At 33.9% G+C, this 21,023-nt stretch overlaps 1 protein-coding gene across 3 annotated transcripts in view; it reads right to left on the bottom strand.

The window, feature by feature from the left end:
* Window positions 1–288: 288 nt before the first annotated feature.
* LOC128945590 (protein fantom-like) overlaps window positions 289–21,023 on the bottom strand; it is a 41,857-nt gene continuing 21,122 nt past the window's right edge. For 2 of the 3 annotated variants that reach the window (XM_054289328.1, XM_054289331.1), the window contains 11 exons: window positions 19,795–19,974; window positions 19,019–19,136; window positions 17,413–17,865; window positions 16,313–16,467; window positions 14,728–14,811; window positions 12,360–12,531; window positions 11,135–11,262; window positions 8,188–8,371; window positions 6,569–6,653; window positions 4,471–4,604; window positions 289–1,733 (listed from right to left, as the gene is read on the bottom strand). In XM_054289328.1, coding sequence (XP_054145303.1) covers window positions 1,630–1,733; window positions 4,471–4,604; window positions 6,569–6,653; window positions 8,188–8,371; window positions 11,135–11,262; window positions 12,360–12,531; window positions 14,728–14,811; window positions 16,313–16,467; window positions 17,413–17,865; window positions 19,019–19,136; window positions 19,795–19,974 — 1,797 coding nt within the window. In that variant the 3' untranslated portion in view covers window positions 289–1,629. The remainder of the gene's footprint in view (window positions 1,734–4,470; window positions 4,605–6,568; window positions 6,654–8,187; window positions 8,372–11,134; window positions 11,263–12,359; window positions 12,532–14,727; window positions 14,812–16,312; window positions 16,468–17,412; window positions 17,866–19,018; window positions 19,137–19,794; window positions 19,975–21,023) is intronic. The other variant, XM_054289329.1, reaches the window with a different exon arrangement.

Genomic DNA, 21,023 nt, shown 5'->3' with positions numbered 1-21,023 from the left:
GAGTCTGGCTGGCTCCGCTGTACTTGCAACAGCCCTTTAAGTAGCTGCAAATTTCACGGGCCCAGCTACATCAACCTCTAACCTTTACTTATCCTCAATAAAAAGCATTGACTTGAAATAAATTCACAGAATAGTTAGTTGGTGGTTGGAAAGGAGCTTTGGAGATCATCTAGTCCAATCACGCCACCAGTGTAAGGTCACCTGGAGGTGATGCAGGAAGTGTCCAGCTAGGTTTTTGTCTTGAATGTCTCTGGAGAAGGAGACTCCACATCCTCTCTGAAAAGTGCTCTGCCACCCTCAATGTAAAGAAGTTCTTCCTCATGTTATGGTGAAGTTTGGTTGTTCATTACCACTGAAGTCAAAGGCTGTCAGCTTGTGTAGCTAATTACACTTATAAGTAGGTAAACAGAATAACCACTGGTCTATAACAAGCAAAACAGAGTTTACTTTATTGATTTTTTTTTGTAGCAGTAGAAGGACCACATTCTTGCAATATTTTTTCAAGAATGGTTCAGTTCTTGTGACTTTAATACATATGGAAGTAATTCTGCATTTAACAAGAATGACAGTTCCATAAAAATGTGAAACAAATAATTGCTAATTGTGTGGAAGACCTGTCTTGCGCTGTTGCAGCTGTCCTTACTCTTAAAATAATCTAAGCCTAATATAAAAACCTCTGAACCCAGGAATAAACCATAACAAACTGTTAACCACTGAAATCTACAAAAACATTACCTGAGCAAACCACTTTGATAACAATAACAGGTATTTTTTGTCAACTGCTTTACAGAATTAGATAAAAATGTGATGGTATATTGCAAAGCATAAAAATCAATGCTAAAATGCTTTGTTATTTTTATTTCTGTGCAAAATGTAAATAGCTGAAACAAATTATAAACATGCCAACCCTAGAATTAAAAAAAAACCCCAACAAATTAAATTATTAGACAGTGCATTAAGTGCAAAAGCTGCTCCATGTGCTTAGATCTAGCTTTGGCTTCAATTTGGATTGAAGTAATGTGTAGAAATGTGTCTCCTTTTTTCCCCGTGAGAACAGTCAGGCATTGGAACAGGTTGTGCAGAGAGCAGTAAAGCAGTGCCTGTCCTGGGAAGTTTTCAGACCAGGCTGGATACAGCCCTGAGCAACATGGCCTAACATAATACCTAATCCTGCAGTGACTGGACTAAAAACTACCTGAGGTCACTTCTAACAGGAATTATTGTATTCTGACATAGTATTGTGACAGAACTAATCCTAGTAACAATCTACAAGCATTTCTGTTTGAAGGTTCACCATCACTTATCTCCTCAGACAAAATACCCCCAAATGGTATCTGATAATTTACAAGCAAGCTTGCATTAGAAACCAAACTTTGTTGGAACTAAGTTAGACTCTTTCACTACCAAGTGTCGAGAGCCTGAAGTATAATTCAGCAAGGACCTTAAAAAAAAGAAAACAGACTAAAAAGTGTACAAAACCTTATTTCTGGACATCAAGCATCTTTTTAATATACATTTTACATTAAGTATACTGTGAGAATGATAAAGATCTAATTTTTGATGAACCATCAAGTGTATCTTTACACTGGGAGCAAGAACGTCAATAGGCAAATGTCCCTTTCCTGCCTCCTAATCATTTTTGCATTCCTCATGGACTGAACGCAGTGCATTGAGGGCTTCCACTGTCACTGTGAGCTTTCCAATTACTGCACTGGCATCTTGTGAATCAAAAACTAGAAAGGAAACATCAGAAAACAGCATTAGCTATTCAACTTAAGATTTCACTTTTGTTTTGGTAGTTTTCTTTAGTGTTTGGACAGATTAAAGAGCAACTAGCATGTGCTAAAAAAAAAAAGGGAGAGATAAATAAATAATCTTGCAGTTCAGGCCCTCAGACTACTGGAAATTAACCACTCCTAGAAGTAGAATATACATCAGTAAATGTATTCGCGTTAAAATTAATTTAGAAAGGAAATATCAATATAATAATTGTTTATGTAAAATAATTATTTTTCACAATATGTAAATAAAGATTTTCCAAATTCTATTAAACTTATATCTACATACAAAGGAATAGTTTTAAGTAAAAATACAGCAATTAATGCTTTTTCTACACTGTGTATGATGGATGGGTCCAAATCAGCCTCGACAAATCACTCAGTGAACTGTCAACTTCAAGAGCAGACTTCAGGGGACAGTATCCTTTTTACTTAAAAGAAGAGCAGGATAATTATAGTTAATTATATCAGAAGATAACACTAATTCTATTTTCTCCCTTTTTATATTGTCCTATTATCTCTGAGACATACTGTTAGATGTTTTTACTACAATATTTTTCATCCAACTTCTTGCTTAGCCATTCATTTACTTGCTTCAAATTTCACATAAACTGCTTTGACACAATCAGCAATGAAAAGAACAAAATATGAGAAAGATATATGGTTGCAATCCTCAAAAAGAATAAAGGAAGTTTGGTATCTAACTTAAGAATGACTTTATATTTATGCAGTAGTGCCCTATGAATTTCCCTGTGTCTAGGTTTATTATTTTTCCTTAAACCAATATCCAACTCAGAGAACGTGTACAACACCACTTAGCAATTCTGTTTATTATGCCCTTACATTTAATCAACATCTTTGTTCAGATCTGAAGAATTGATCCTTTTACAATTACTTCATCTAAGAAAATATACAGATACATTATTTTGCCATGATCTGACATATTTTAACATAAAATTAATTTAAATCCTCTGAAACATCTTAGTTTTCAGAAAATATAGAAGTTTATATGTTATGGATGCAATGAAAATCCCCCCAAAAATGTACAGCATATGCAGGAAAGGGGAGAAATGCAGAAGGGAAAAAGAATAAAAGTATTTCTAGCTATTATTATAATTTTCATATATATAATTAACATAAAGTAAAAATTGGTTTCAATTAGTCTGACAGTTAGGGGAAGAAATGCTCCTCACAATATTTCAGTAGTTGTCATTACATGGTAATGATTAGCTTACAGTAACTAGTAATAAAACTCAATCCTTCTGGTCCTAATAACTCTCTCAGATGATGATTAGGAATTTTAAGAATTTTGTGAAAAGTGACTTTTAAAAATTATGTTTACCTAACTAGTCAATCTTATCAAATGGCAATTATGACAGTGGGAGGTATGGTCATAAATTCCAGAACAAAAATCAGTCTTCCAGTGAGAGAGTACAAAATATATTTTTGGAGGAGCTTTTGTACTTGGACAAAAATTATTGGTGGAGAAAAGCTTAAGTTCCTCAGCCAGAGCAGGAAATGCATCACATCTGTATATTATTCTTCCTGAGTATGGAAATTTGATGATTCTTAGAATTTTCCTTATCGTGTTCCTGTAAATTTGAGTATTTTAGCAACAGCGTGGATGCAAATCATGCATGATAATGGGAATGGATAAGAAAGCGTATTTTTTTCCCTCATTACTCAGCTCCCTATTGCTCAAGTACAGGAATTAGACACAACAGTAGAAGTAGTAAAGTTACATTTCCCTGGCATTCTGCTGGGGCTCACTCAAACTCTTGCTATTGCAAAAGGAACCTTGTGAACATGGGTGCTCTGCATCCAATCATTGAACTAGTTCACTTACTGGAAGAGTTTTACTCTTTTATAAGAGAGGTGCTTTCAGCTTCTTCACTGAGCTTCAACCCAAGGGGGAAAGAGGATTGAGAGGAAAAAAGTAAAGAGAAAAGCGCACCATTGGTAATAGTGTCTCTGCTGCCACGGGGAACAGGAAACTGAGCAAGGAGAATATTATCCTCACAGCTGACAAAAGGACCAAAAAGCCTTCTTGAGTCTTCTTATCAATGTTATAAAAACGCATCCTATGACCTTAGGAAAAGGAAGATTCCACACTTCTTAATCACATCACCTTCCTCTAATGGAGTCACAATGACTTTGGTCAGTCTGTTACAGAAGGGTGCTCACTAAAACTGATTCCTAATCAAAACCAACAGTATTTCACATTGTATCATACATATTTCATACGGAAGAAACAAACTTGAGGTACTCAGGGCCATAATGTAATTTCAAATAAAATACAGATGTTAGTAATACCAAATTGCTGATGAAAATTTTAATACAAAACAAATTTTTATACAAAATACATACTTACTGTCATACCACAATGAAGTATGTTGTAGAAAAGGCAGAATTATAGCAGTGGACATAGCTTGAAAGTTCTTGGGTTTCATAAACTAATTTCTATGAGGTGAGAATGCTATTTGGTTTGGGTTTTTTTTTTTTTAAACTTAAGGGAATAATACTAATAGTTAGTTTTTGCAGACTTCTGCAAACAAATGTGGAACTTATTAGTTAGTATTAAATAATTTCTTATTGAAACAATTACTTGCACAGTAATGCCTGCAAAGCAAAGTAGAAATTCAATGAATTTTAGGCTACAGAAGTTTACAAGAAAGTGATCTTTAAAACTTACCATCAATATCTTGCTCAATGATATCTCTTTGCTTCTGGAATATCTCTTTTAAACTGACATAAGCAAACCCAATGTCCTCACATTCAAGATCCTGCTCATCTTCTGGAGGATCACTGACCACTGTAAATTTTAGGCTAAACACACACGCACAAAAAAAGGTATTTTGCTTTCAAAAAGGGTCAAAAATCAAATTACAAAAAATGAAAAGAGAAAAAACACAATTTTACAAGTTTAAAATAGAGAAACATCCTTGGTGTTAAGGGCAGAATATTTCCATAAATTTTGTTTCTTGTGGTCCTCTTGATACAAAAAAATGGGAAACTGGACTACTGATGAACTTCTACCTTCCTATTTATTCAATACAGAACTGAAATTTCAGCACAAGCCAAACCAGACATTCTGATATCTGCAGGAAACAACCTACTTGTAACACAGGGGACAGTAGTGACATGATGGGACATGTAAGAGATGAATGCTTCTGTTCTGAGAAAAAGCTCACTGCTGTTATTTTACCTTATTTTTACCTCAGGTTTGTAAAATACTTAGTATAGTTATCTAAGTATTTATAGGGGAAATTGCAGCACACAGACCAGCTATTGTTTCACTGTGTTGAGGAATCAATCCAGTACAGGTGGCTCAGGAGAAGCTGCAGGTTGAGTGCTGGAGGAGCCCAGCCCAAGGTAAGAGGCTATGAAGCTACTATCCCTTACCACAACAAAGGCCCAGGGACCCATGGCCCAGCCAGGGGAAGGATACTCAGAGATACAGGCTGGAGCCAGTAACTCCCAGACTTTGGGTACAGCCAGGTGAGGGACACTTCACAATGTGGCAGGAGCCACAGACTATCCTGTGAGGGTGTGAAAGCCGAGAGGTTCCTTTGTTCAGGGTCCTTACTATGAGGCTCCAACTTGAACGGTTATTGTCTTATTAAATTACTGCACCGAAAACTTATTTTAAGGATTGGGACTTCTAAGACTCAGTGACTGGACACCTGTGCTGGAGTTGGTGAAGGCAACTGGTCTGACTGGGACAGTTGTGGGGGGTGTAGCTGCCAAGGGACCTCAGTTCCAGATCAGGTGGTGAAGTGAAACTGCCACAGTGGTCCTGGATGGTTGGACAGGGAAATTTATTTAGCAACTAAATTATCTGTCAGGGAAATAAAAAGGACTATTTTATCCTCATTATTGTTAAATCTTAGTAAAACATGCTTTAGTAGAATATGTTTAGCAATGTTCCTGATATAGATGCCAAATAAGAAATATAGAATGAAGAAAGATCACTCTCTCTTTCTTAGAGTGAATCAGTGATTTGTGCATAAGATTTACAAATGACTGATGCTTCAAATGCAATCAGCAGGTATCCTAGTCTTCTGTAAATGGAATGGATCTTTAAATTAATAGTTGTTCCATTTTAATGAATATTGATATTCAAGAAGAAACAGAATCAAAGTATGTCATTCCTTCTCTCCAAGTAATACACATGGCTAACTCAATGAAAAAAAATGAATAAGAACAAATTTATTACTATAAAATTGAACAAGTCTAATTTCTAGTCTTTCTCGTATGCATTCATATAATAGATGTCTGCTACATCCATATATACACACATATACTTTTTTTTACTTTAAATTCTGGGGCCAAGGACCACTTCCTGCAGTTCTTAAGACTTTTAGTATTCTGAATTCAAAAAGCAACAAAGGTACTACTCTACCATCGCACAGATACGTGCTTTTCAAATTCATTACTGATAGACTACTGATGATACACTCTAGAAACTCTGTTTTGTAAAACAAAGTTGTTTAAAAAAAAAAACACCAACAAAAGAAACAACCTCCCCCCAGAATTAAACCACAGCACTAAACAAACATTAGATAAGTTTGTAATATTCCATTCCATATGCACCTACTCAGAGAAGAAATAAGACCAGCAGCAGCCAGATCACAATGCAGGCATCATTCCTAGCTGAAACAATTATTTTTTTCTTGTTAGTTATGCATTAACTATTTAGGGTTACCTTGTCAATAAAGACAAATAAAAAGACAAACCATGACCATTTTTTACAAAGACCTATAATAGAGGTTTTTAGTATTAATCTGTACCTGTCAGCAGGTAGATCTGGCTTTAGAAGAATTGACTTGAGATACTCTCTTTCTGCATTATTATCTTCCTTATCTACATTTATCGCTGCAAAACAAATAAATTAATATAACTGGTTATCAATTGTTTTTCACCTAGTAGAAGAAAAAAACATTTTTTCACCTATCAGAAGAAAAGAACAAAATAAAATAAACGTTTATTTCATTTTCTTTTCTAAGGAAAAACAACAATGTTAGAATCAAATGTTAGAATCATGATCTACTGGTGTGTCACGGGCAGGTTTATATGAACACTGTCAAAAAAGATACAAAAGCAGCATCTAAGCATGTCACAGAGCTGCCACTTTCTATTAACAGCAATAGCAGCCATGATTTTAAAAGCCATGATTTTAAAAGGCTCTTTACTGCTTTGTATTTGAAGTGATTTACTGTATTTTCTTCCACTAAGGAAGCTAGAGATAATGTATGGCAAAGTGCTTATCCTTTTTGACAGCCTCAGCAATTCAATCCTCCTTTCCTGCCGCAGTATTTCAATAGAAGAAATCTTCAGACCAATGGACTGGAGAAAATCTGTCATCTATATTCCCTCTCAAGTGGGCAATGCCAACATAGCAGTCGTTGATGTGACATTTCAGATTAATTTCAGTCTTCAGCTACTCATGGAACAATCCAATAGTCTATGAGTAAGAGGAAGATCTAAACGAGTGAATTATTTGGGAAGTTGCATTCTAAAATCAGGTTTGTAGATGGCAGCAATTTTAAAGATCTGACTAAGACATCGTTTCTGCAAAGCCACTTTTACGTAATTATTTTTAAAAGAATGCTTAATTTGAATGTCTGTACTAAGGGTTTGTCACAAATAGCAATAACCCTAACCCTAACCCTGATTCACCCACTACAGAATAATCTCAGCTAAAAGTCCAAGACTGAAGCACTCAGGCACTTGGAATCTTAAATGAAAGAAAATTCTACCAGAAAGAAGTAGTTAATTGAAATATGATGACATAGCTGGGGAAATAATTAACAAGAGAATTTTAAATTATTACAATAGTTCTATGTATGCCAGTAGTGTAAATATAAAGTATTAATTGGCAATGTATTAGTATGAAACAAGGATTAATTAGTTCCCCTATTAAAAAGTTGTCATTAAAAGAACACTGAGTATTTGCAAGTAGTGATGAAGTCCAATTACATATTCTCTCTTTTCAACTAAGTTTTAGATGTACAGGTTAGAATGTTTTGCTTTTGCTAAGATGTATCATCATGTACTGATAGAAAAATTAGATCGTCATGCTCTTCTGAAATGAATATATAGATTTTAGTTATGTATAGTCTAATTATGAAATTTATGCACTACCAGCATATTTAAATATGTTGTGGTGTTACCATTTTATATACCAGCCTCCTTCAGCATTTCATTGTATACTAGATAATTGCGCACTTACCTCATTTCTTAAAACTCACTTTTAGTATTTTCCAAAATATCTGGAAAATAGGCAAATAGAGTTGGCACATAAAGAAATGCAACTATAATATATAGAAAGTAGGCTTTATTGCAGGTATTTTCATAATACAGATTTTAAGAGAAGAACCAAGCCTGCTCAGAAATACATCAGACTTACCAGTGCTATAGTTATAGTGAATCCTCTGACCACTAGGTGGTTTTGGAAGTGACAGTGGGGTCTCCTCTGCAAGGAAATTGTTTAATCTGCATTCTACAAACAGCTGCTGTATTGTTTCATCTTCTGTTATTCGTGACTCAGTAAGACCAAGTGAAGTAATTTTAATCTGGATTTTTTCAACTTCCTATTTAAAAACAAAATATAAACATAATACAAATGATTTTTTGTTTCTTTAAGTGTTAACACAAAACAAACATACATATATATATGTGTGTATGTAAATCATCAGCTTTTTATATGATTAATACTGATTGATGGACATATAAAAAATGAGAATCTAAAGCTCCAGGGTTTGTATCTAAGACTGTTATTGCAAGAGATACTGATTTCCATTTAATGATTAAAATGTTTTTGTAGTAGTCATAGTCTGCTGGTTATCTTTAGGTAAAAATGCTATCTGAATCACAAATTCCAGCTGTCATCATTTTTACCTACAGGGCAAAGTGATCCTGTAACTGCTTAAAATACTGTCAGTAATACAAGGTACTGAAGTTTTCAAAATAAAAGAGAATTGTTAGTACCTACTGTAGACTATACTACAAACAGTTCAATTAAAATCCATCAAATCACAAAATTGTTAGGTATGTAATGTAATAATGTATTTGTAAAGAATTCAACTTCATATAGTGAACCTTCCTAGTTAAGTCAAACACACCTTGCAAAGTTAATTTTAACATGTGACAATAAAAATAATATCCCAGTTGTTCTTCACTGTAGCCTTTTCTTATTATCTTTAACTGAAATTACATTATTCTATTCCTTATATGAAATGGTTTCATACTGTTCTGCAAAGTCTGGAATACTTATGTACAGATAAACTTTAGTAAGTTTGATTTAGGTGGGCATGTCAGACTAAAGAGAAAGAGTCACAAAGATTTCCTGAAGTTACTCCGGGAAGAAAGAAAAGCCACAATGGTTTCAAAATTGGAATATGTAGGTGAGCATTCAATGATGATATTCTTCGAAGAGCAAAGAGTACACACACTGGATACAGAAATGTTGAATGTTTTTTAAAACTTATTTCTTTTCAATATATTACTTTCTTTTCATAACTTAATTAAAATATTTATTCTCTAGGGAAAAATTCTGACAATTTTAATTTCTAAACTTAAATCACTTGAAGTACTAAATCACATTCAAAGTACTAGCTTTCTATATTCAGTCAGAATTCCAAATGAATGTTCTTATTTAATATGGAGATAGCTTACATTTTGCTGAGAAAATTATAAAACTAATCAAAATGAAAAGCAATGTATCTTATTGTAAAAATATCCACCATACAGAATAATTTCCATTGCTGTCAAGTCCTCTCAGTATTTGATTATGTAATTTTACCCCTCCTTTCCAAAGACTTTTCATTATGTATCCTATGACACTTTAACAAAAAGTCCAAAACTGGATCAATATTTCAATAAGGTTCTTCCACTATTCAGCAGGTACATGGAAATTCTACCAGGATGAGAGAAAAAAATACACACCATTCTGTCTCTACTAATAAAGTTTCCTGGCTTTAGAAATTTTTTTCCCTGAAATCTAGTAAGTTAAATGGGTACTGAATGTCATTTAAGTGATGATCTTTGACTTGAATATGCTTTCCATATTCAATTTATAAATGAAATTAAACAAAAGGAAGCATTTTATAATCAATCATACATCATAGACAAGAAGAAAAAATAAAGAAGCAACTGGTATAGTTTGATACTGGAAAATCTGTTAGATATGCCTTATGATCAATATATCTAAGAAATAACTATGAACTGTCTAATATGCAACATACAAATAACCCTGGTGTAATCTTAGATTACTTATATAGTGTGGCATACAATTAATATTTATAGGATAACTAGCACAATGATCTCCAAAAATCACAAAACCTATTTACAGTATTTGAGTATCAGCAGGAGAATTATCTCAAAAGATAAAAGGCAGTGATTTCTGATCTTAACCAAACAAAAAAGAATTCAACAGCCATTTTGACATGGTGTATTCTATAATCAACCCAAGAATTCAAGCAAAGTAATACGTATTTTTAAAATCCAACTTCTATCACACGTTGCCTTAATAGTGTACAGCTTTTACTGGTTTTATCTACTGTTCACAAACATGCACATTGTTACCAAAAAACAGATCACTGGAGGAATGCAGAAATTTATCAACCTGAAATTAATCTACATACAAAATCCTCTCAGAATTGCTTTAAAATAATTTTGATAAAATAAAATACAGGATGACTAGAAAGGTATAGAGCAACTGTATTATAGTTTGACTTAATAGTGATGACTAGTATTCATTTTAGTTCTCAAAATTACACCTGAAATTTTTTTACATTTTACTTATAAATAATGCAATCTTCAAAGGTACCTTCTGTATTTTTCTGAAGAACATATAAGTGACAGCATTTCTACAAATCTACTATAGTTGAAGACATGTACTTCTTAAAGATGTACTTTCTACACCTTAAAAAAAGGAGCAGTATTTCTTATACATGTTTCTTGTTACTAGTTACTTTGTAAGACACCACAGAGCCTTAAAAAGAGCACTTAAAAACAAACCCCTACCTCTAGGATATCACATTGCAGAACATTTAAACCTGTTAATTTTAAGTACTAGTTTTATGGCTAAGATGGTTCAGTCAATGTTAGATCTAAAACGGTGAAATTTTTTTTTTGAGAACTATCCTATTGAAATACTGTTCAAAATAAGTTTTCCAAATTTATATCATGCTGTGCTATTTTGCATATACAACTTCTAGTCCTGAATTGCTGGTTTTTAGAGTAAGTCAAGAGATTTGATACCGCACATGTACAGCTTCATTGAAAACTCATGTTAGATACAGCAAAGCTACTCTTAGAGGATATTAGGCTTAAAATATTTTTCTTAGTCTTACCAAATAACTGCCATGTATACTCTGACTCAGCTGTTTAATATTTGTGGATACTGGACTTGAAATAATACAGTCATCACTATCAGTTTTTATTGATTCAACAGCATCATCCTCTTGATGATCTTCTTGACCTTAAAAAAAATAAAAAAATCAATGCAGGTAACACTCGCTATATTTTAGACCACCTAAGACTTAATAAGAAATCTGATAGCAATAAATTTCCTTTTCTAATATAAAAAGAGTAAGTGTCAGGTAAATCTTCTCTTCCTTGAAGAAGACTAACACTTTGAACTGATGACATTTAGAGTCATGTAATATGTATTTTTTCTGGATTGTTAAAAAAATAATAACGTTTTCCAGATGCAAACTGGTTAATAGAGTAAGTCCTGAAATGAACTAAGTATGCACAACCGTTAGCTTTATTTAAGAATATGGTCTGAATTTCCTCTGACTTCCTTTACCCCCATGCATATGTAAAAGAAGAATGCACCTTTTTTCTTTAGTAAAAAAGTAGTTCTGTATGCAGGTGCATTACTTTTTGGAACACTGCAGAGCATTTTTTTCCCATGAAGCAAATTATAAGGACAACTGGTATTCAAAATCAACATTCAACAAGTTTTTCAAATCTTTTTAATGATTTCTTATGCAAAAGCTGCCAACAACTAAACATAAAATGTTAGCTTTCTGCTTCTGCTTTTATTTTAAACTTGGTATAATGGACTTGGTTATTGCTATAATAAACAGTTTAAACTTGGAGCTGGAACAGGTTGACCTGGCTTTTATAATCTTTAAATAAATCTAATAACTTTGTGTCACACATGTGATAAAGCATCCTAGCCCTTTCACTCTCTGAAAGGATTCCAGTATCAGCGTTGGCTGATATGTAGACAAAAAAAGCATATTCATTAAAAGAGTCTTTGGAACAGCATAGATCCAAGGGACAATATGAAGACATTTAAAATAGAAGCCAGGTTTCCTTTAATAATTTTACGAAATTAGGTCATATATCAGATTTTTGCAATCAATTACAATATGGTTTCCATTTGGGGAGAAAACACATCTTATCTACCACCCAGCTTCACCTGTAGCTTACGCCAGAATATAATTTATGTCATGAAGTTTCTCATAATGAGGCAGCTTCCACTACTAGCAACAAATGCTTATGAAAATGGAAAGAGAAAGGTTTTTTCAGAAAATACAGCTACTTATTAATAACCATGAATTCTACCTTCTGGTTCCAATTCTTCAATTATTTCTGTCTCATCTCTAGAAGTAATCCCTGTTAGGTCAGCCAATTGCTCCTCTGACAGATGAGAAAGCTCTTCTTTTTCCTGCTGAATTTCTTCAGCCATGTCCTTCACTTTGTCACCCAACAGCTGTTTAGCATCCTGTACCACATGCTACAGAAAAAGATAAACTTATAGTCTTTAAAAAACTCCTTGAAAAGCAGAAGTTACTGAAGTTCAAAACCTGAAGAGTTACGGCCCACATTCATTATCCAGAGCCTTTTAACAACTGTACTGCTTATGCAGTGCAGGAAACAATGAGAAGGTGTCAACTGCTGTAACATATAATTAATATACAGCAGAAGGACATTTATCTAACTGCATTTGTGAAAACACAACTATTATAATGATTTGTACCTATCAACATATATACAGCCTGTTTGATTTCCAGTTTCATTTATATTTAATATTTTTCTTTTTCTACAAGTTCTACAAGACTCAGTCCAAAAACCCCAAAACACACACTGTACCCAAGAAGAACTTTTGATAGCTAAATTTACACACATAGGCCTGCACATAATTTTACCTGTGTGCATGTGAATTGATTTTGGTATGAATGTTACTATCTCAAATCTGTAGTTAGACCATTATTATAAATGTAGTGAACCCTATGGAACTGCATTTTAAATGTCAAAGTACTTCCGCATTATTTTCAAATACAGATCCCTAAGTTAGGAATAAAACAAGGGGAAGTCTTTAATATGCAGTAGATAATTATTATACAAAAGTAGGTATAGATCTACTGGTGGAAAAGCATTTGGACAGAAAATGCCTCCTTTGCCTCCCTGCATTAGCATCACTGGCTCTTATCCTCTGCTAGAACTTTTACATATGAGGCTGGACAATTCTCACAAGCAGTTTGGGTGAGACAAACCATTCATTCCACCTTTTAGTGAGTCTCCTTTTTTATTTGCCTTGGCATGTATCACATTGACAAGAAATTTTATTAAGAACTAGATTCTCTGCTATTGAGAAAATGAACTGGAAAATGAAACAGACTTCCCATTTTAATCTGTTAAACTTCTGTTTTTCTTGCATTGACACTTTCTTGCCATTTCATCACAAGACTCAGACATCAGAGAAGGCCCAGCTGTTTCATTATTTAGTCCTAAGAGTACTTTTCTCCTTAACCAGAGAATGAGGTTTAGATCTTTAAAACAGCTAGAGGAGCTGCCACCCAAGAACAAAGATTTCTGATGGAGACCAAGTAGCTGTGTCACTTAGAAAATCCTAGTTCATGAAAAATTGTCAAACTTTGAGAAGCTATTGTTTGGACAGCTGAAGATATTTTGTGTGTGCAACTTTCTGGCTAACATTTCAGTTTTTCATATCTAAGCTCTCAAAAGATTATATTCACCAACATTTGACTTTTTGTTTTTTAAAGTTGATAAATGCAACAGATGGACTTAATTCTTATTTTCAGTCTATACTCAATAGCTCTCAACGAAGTTCTAGTCATAGTAAACCAAACAGTAACAGAATCTGTTAATCAAAAATTGATATTAACATTTCAAAGAATAAATCCAATCAAGTAATTTATGAAAGGAAAAAACCCCACAACTAGTTTTTAATTAATGCAATATTATTAATATTATAATAATATGTAATAGATAAATATAACCTTTTATAATTACCTGTTGAAGAACATACCTTTACTTACTGGATTTACTTAAAAGACTAAACACAACCTATTTTTAGTACTTCCAATGCAAATTATTTCAGAAGAAAATTTACAAAATGCAGCAAATACATCTGAGTTAGTTCCATGTAGACTCTGTTAGACTCTGGAAGGATGTACAGATGACAGTGCATGCCAAGTTAAGAAGTATCACTATTTTCAGAATGTGTGCAATCTCAGCTGATAAACTTAATTTCAGAGGTGACTCTGAACTGTGTCAAATTGTGTATCCCATTAGCACAACAGTCAGGATCTGTTGGGATTAAGCCGGTTTCTATAGAGGCACTTATATGCAGTGCAAGTGGTACACAGCAGAAAGACACTTGAATAATGCAGACACTTGAGAAACACAGTGTAGAGTGAGCTGATTGGTCCTGTTAGAATCTGCCCTAAGCCAGTGGAAATTGAAACTTGTAAACTGTGGAGGATATCAAGCAGTCCTGAGGGAATCACTGCATTGCATTCCCCACCTTTATGCAGTACTATGCTATCATTCATTGCCTGGGACAGTGCGGTATTGTGCTGCTAAAATAATCCAGCACTCTTAATTATTAGTTCTACAAATTGCCCATATGGAGCTACAAGTAGCCTTTCATGCTTCATTGTGCATGACAGAAATACTTAGAACTTACTGCCATCTGTACTGCACTAAGATCCAGAAAAGAGACTCTCTTGTGTGCTTGAGCTGCACGCTGCTTCATTTTGAGTGTTGGAGTCTGTAATAAACAAATATATTGAAGAACATTTATTACCGTCTTATTTCATAGCAAATTATGAGGAGCTCTTAATTTTTTTCAAAGCCAAATCTAATGGCACTAAATTTAATTCTAATCAGATACAATTTAACAGAATTCATACACAACATGCTTCTCAGATTACATCATGGAACCCATGGAGATTTTATATATAATATAAATTTACATCATGGAATTATATAAAACATTAGAGTTACTCCAGACATAGAATATTCTAAACAGCTTAGATTAAAAAAAGCCCATTAAAAACTCTAGTATTTTAATTTTTGCATTTCAACCTGTTTGCTTTTATTTCTTAAATGAGTGTTAAAGATGTTTGAAAGTCCCTTTTTGCTTGTGGCCCCAGTTTAAATGTGATTGTAAAGTGAATTTTATTTTCAAAACGCTCTTCAATATCCAGCTAAAAAACTCAGTAAAAAACCCATTGTGAAGGAATTTCAATCTGATAATACTCCAATGTTAAGGACTTCAAAATCTTGTTGAACAACTGCTTCACCCACTCTATGTTTCTGACGTCTAGTTGGTTTAAAATTCATGACTATCATACTATGAGTATGATCTGCCACTTACAGCTCAAGAAAATGAAATAAAATGTCAAATGTTATAGTGACAATTTCAGTAAAAATAAGTAAGTTTAAGACTTTGCCTCTTCAGACAAGGGATAATTCAACTAGTTCTCGATCTCTTTATATGAAAAACTGCTAACGTGTTTTCCAGTTCAAGAATCTTTAACTTTATTACACTCTGAACATATCAACCCTAGACCTAAGCTATTTGAACTTAAAAAGAAAGAATGGAACAGTTTATTTTATCAAAACTATTGCAGAATCAGAGAATGGCTTGGATTTGAAGGGAACTTAAAATTTAGTCGCCAACTCCCTGCCATAGGCAAGGACACCTTCCACTATACCAGGTGCTCCAAGACCCATCCAACCTGGCCTCGGACACTTCCAGGGATGGGGAAGCCCCAGCTTCTCTGGGCAACCTGTCCCACTTGAAGAAATGCTGGAGTAATGTCAGGAGAGGGACAGGCTGGACATCAAGAACAGGTTCTCTGCACAGAGGGTGGTTGGGCACCGAACAAACTCCCCAGGGAACGGTCATGGTCCCAAGGCTGCCAGAGCTCTGGGAGCATTTGGACAATTAGGATTGTCCCAATTTGGATTTGGAGCATTTGGGATTGTTGAGGTATCTGAGCAGGGCCAGGAGGTCAACTCATTCATTCTGATGTGTGCCTTCTAACTCAGCCTATTCTATGATTCTATGAAGAATTTCTGCCTTCTAACCTAAATCAACTTTCCTTGAATTTGAAGTCATTCCGCCTTGTCCTGTGCTCTTGTAAAAAGCCTCTCTCCAGCCTTCTTGTAGGCTACCTAATTCCTGGAGGGCTGCAATTAGGTCACCCTGAAGCTTCTCTTCTCCATGAAGTAATTCTCTCTATCAAGTACAGACCCAAACATACCTTGGATGGTTGTTTATGCTTCCTAAAACTGGGTATTATCCCATATCCCAGATCCTTTGACCTCTGTTTGTAGGGAAGAATAGCTTGGTCCATAGGAACTTGCAACCTGATCCAGTATTCTACAGTACCATAATTTTGAATGTGTCCTGTTTTTCCTAAGGAATAAATAGAGGATTGCATTAATTTTCTTTTCAACATTGAGGTATGTTACTTAAAAGCTAGGAAAAACCAGAAATGCAAGATTTATAGAACAGCCACAAATTAAAGATTGTGCCTATGCATTACACCAGTGCTTGTGGTGTGACATCTGTAGTTCATCTTAGAAACAGAAACAATTCCTCAGGCTCCCACTGTATGATCCAAAATCAAAACACAGCCATTTTCCCCTACTTATATATTTGGTAAGCAATTCAAATTACTGGCAAAGGTACCACTGTACAATGTCTTATTAAACCAGATTCTCTACAACAGTAGGCAGTTAAGAGGTCACTGAATATGCTGATCTGACAAAATGTTTCTAGAAGAAAAAGTAAGCTGCAAAGAACATTCAAGACATCTTACAAGTGTCTTGTCCAGGATACCTTAATATTAATATAATGAATATGAATTTGCCTAAAACAATCCACAAAATGTAAATAAACACCCTCCTAGATTATGCTACTATATATATTATTAATCATAATCACCATAATTTGTACCTTTTTCACTATTACATGGCAAACTTTGTCTTACCAGTTTAGATTTAACCATTTCTTCCTTTGTTTATGGATAAGGAAAGAGAGGATATACTTATGACATTCAGCCCAGATACAAAGCATTGATGGGCAAAGTGGGCTGCCTCCTTTTTTGGGTTTTTTCCCTCTTGCCCTGGGGCTATATGCCATTATGGGCAAAATTGTACCCATTCCAGCTTTCCACAAATGATGGCAGAACCACAAAAACATGCTGCACATCCAACAAAAAATAGCATTCTTGTAAACACCTTTTTTTTCTTTTGAAATAGTAATGCACAAATTCATTTTTGGTCAAACATGCATTATTTATCACTTGGAATATAGTGACACATAATCAAACAGAATACTTTGTGAGATCTTAAATACCAACTAAATTTGCTGTGTTGTAGATCTTGCCTTCCTTTTCCAAGATTTCCTGGAACTTAAGCTGACAAGAAGCAATTGTTTCATAATCTATGCCATACGCACGATGAACCTCCAGTGTGATGCTGTTTTCCTGTATATAGTGAAAGAAGCTATCATCAGACTGCACAAGAAACTGAGAAGTGAAGTCATATGATGGGGTCTTCCCATGAACTACTGGGGTTATCTGAAGTTCAAAGTCATAGAATGCGTAAGTACAAAAGGTTGCAGGTTCCCAGTCACCAAAAGTGTGCATAGCTTCAGAAGAGAAGATCACTTTGCTGATATGAATTTCAAAAAGGTTCTCTCCTCTTTCTAAATGAACAGTTTCAACAAATCCACCCACTGGATCATTCAGCAATACTTCTTGTCTGGACTTAAGTGGTTTTGTATCATACACAATGTCTCCTAGTTGGGCTGCAACAGATAAAACAGAGTTATAATACGACTGTCTTTTTAAAAACTCCAATACAATTAATGACTGAGAAAAAAGAATGAGAGTATAATTCAATTATATTAACAATGTTACTTTCATAAAGGCATTATCAAAAATAATTCATACACTGAATGCCCACTGAGCACACTGGCAACAATCAAGAATACTTCCTCAATGGATCTCCCTCAGTACGCATAGACACAGGCCTCTAACAGTTATTATCAGGTTATAAGGGAGTGAAAAAGGTAAAATTCAGAAGTCTTATGCAATATTCAAAGTAAGTATCACTATGCAAATGTAGCAGAGATTAAAGATGCACATTTTTGTAGGGTTGATCTAAATTTGCCAGAGAAAGAAATTAATACATCTGACTTTTAACATATGTTACATCTTGAGTGGATAGAACTATCAGCAAAGACCATCACATGTTTCCCAGCTTCAGGTGATAAGTGGTTAAAAAGTTGTTAACAAAGGCTGGATGGGGCTCTGAGGAGTCTTCTAGTGGAAGGTGTCCTGGCCCTGGAATGGGTTTGGAATAAGATGGATTCCAGCCCAAACCATTCTGGAATTGTATGATTCTAAGAAATCAAAATACATGCTTACAGAATTAGGATATAAACCATGATGCAATAGATACAACTTGGAGACAAAATGTGAAAATTGTTTCAACATCAGAGTTTGTAAAATATCCTATCTGAAGCTTCCTATGCACCTTTTACACAGTGAAGCCACTAAAAAAAAAACTTGAAATTCATCCTGTTTAAATACTATGTCAGTATATTATAACACGGCTTGGGGGATTTTAGTAACACAAAGTGATTCTGCAATGATAGTACTGTAAAGTAAAATGTTGACCATAAAAGTATGATTTATTAAAAAAAACAAGTTTGGTAATTTTATTGTTATTCAGCAATAGCTGCAATATAAAAACCAGTTTGTTGGATTTGGTTTAATTAATAACTGTCATTTAAGTAAATGAAAATTAACTGGAATAGATATTTTTCCATGAAAGAACTGACCTTTCTAGTAGTTTTAGGAATGGAAAAGTGTTTCACCTGGAGAATAAATTTAAAACAGTAATTTGGAAGAGATAAAATATAAAGAAAATTAGTGAAGAATATAATTTAAAGATACCTTCTAGTTTTCTGATACGTGCAGCCCTAATATCGAGAAGATGGGTATACTGTTCCAATTTTAATTCATAGTCTTTCTGTAGACTTTCCATCTTTCTTGTCATTGTTTCTACTTCAGTCTGAAAAACAATTGCATGTAAAAAGAACTTCTGAGAATTGTCTGTACTGATGTTGTAAATGCTTTTGGGTACAAGTTAAAATACAATTAGATTTGAGGAAAGAACATTTAGAGTATGCAAAAATAGCAGTTTTTTACTTATCAATACAACAAATCAGTTCTAATATCAGCAAAATCTAAAAACATCAACAGGAAAAACAGAGTAGCTTTTATTTAGGACAACATACCTAACAGTTTCTTTAATGATTTTGTTATTTTAAATGCTAATTAATTGAGTGAGAAGTCAAAATATGATCTGCACTACTCCAACAGTGGAAGTAGAAAGAAGACAGTGAAAGCAGAGTGGAGGTATGGAAAAGGAAGCTTATTTGATAAGCACATTTTCTTGTGAAGACCTGGTAGAAGCTCAGAGATAACGCTCAGAGAGAAGGAACAGTCTGTGGGTTAAGGGCAGGATAAGCTAAAAGACTACAATTTAGTCACCTGGATCTCACATTTTTTAAACAATACCTTAAGCAACAACAGATTTTATGTTTGGTTCCCTATGCACAGACTGGCTTTGTTGCTGAACTTGCAAGTTTTAATTATTACAAGTGTTAGAGCTACAAAGGTTAAAATGTTATTATCAGGTTATTTCCCACTGTGAGTAGATTTAGTACCTGGTAATTTTTGCTAATTTTATGTTGCACAACTAACAAATTCCTTGTCTTTTCAAGTTCTTGCACAGTTTCCACATGTGTTAACTGCAGCTCCTGCATGGAGTATTCTACATCTTTATGGATATCATCTTCCACTTTTTCCAAGAACAGAAGGTCCACATTCTTTTGTTGCTTTCTATCCTGGAGTACATTAGAAAAATTACAAGAAAATAATTTTGCAAAAGATTTACATGTATTTGTGCATGGCTTAATGCAACACTGGCATGTACTCTTGGTACAACAGTAAGGCAGTAAGCAGAACTTTATAAACTTTAAGCACATAGTAACACAAAAATAGGAATGAGGTAGACTAGAATGTGTCAGGATTGTTTTCAGCAATGTAATTTCACGATTATCAGGAACCAATTAAAATGTATCAGATATTCAGAAGCAATCACTCCTGTCAATCCAATGAAAATACAAACAGATACATTTGCCTTTCTCATAATTAATAATCCTGCCTCCATAAATATACAAACCCTGAATTATTATTCTCAAGTCTACATTCCTTCTGTTATTAATACTGGGGAGTTAGTTTTCATTGAGGTTTTCTGTATTTTTGAGGTTTTTTAAAATTATCATTATATAATCATCATTACATTAAACACTTCCTCAAGAAAATGAAAGATAAATTACCCAAACAGTGGAAACATTGCAAAATTATTTGTTCACTGATTTCTTCCTCTCATTCCATTTTTAATTTGTGCAAAAGAAAAAAGAATAGAGTATTTTCTGAGTATTTTTGTTTTTCTGTTTAATAATCAAAGATAAGTTCCTAAGATAAGTTCCTCTGGTACTGCTATACCACATACTGGAATTTCCATGCTTATGGTATACTTGCATCAATTACAGAATTCATAAACAAAATCGGCTTTAGTAAACATTATAGGGATCACAAGATGCTGTGATAAGTCATTTAAATGAGAGAACCTAAGTTTTTTTAAATGGCTGTGAATCTGATTTAATTCTCCTTTGTTGTTATAATGAACTATTTACATAAATTAAGATTTAATTCTGGCAATCTTTTCATCTTCCTTTCTGATTAACTGTAACTAAAAAATGACAAGACGAGTAGTTAATGCCTCATTTGAGCTTGAGGTATTAACTACTGAAAGATGCTCAAATAATTCAGCCCTTGAAAATTCCAGGTGTGTAGAAAGCATACAATGGTCAGCCAAGGGTTTAACAAA

This window comes from Melozone crissalis, unplaced genomic scaffold, assembly GCF_028551555.1.
Source record: "Melozone crissalis strain CALT ecotype California unplaced genomic scaffold, PUWL_Pcris_2 ptg000068l_1, whole genome shotgun sequence".
Lineage (NCBI taxonomy): Eukaryota > Metazoa > Chordata > Aves > Passeriformes > Passerellidae > Melozone > Melozone crissalis.
Note: the sequence above shows the minus strand (reverse complement) of the source record. Positions and strands in the feature narration are given on the sequence as shown.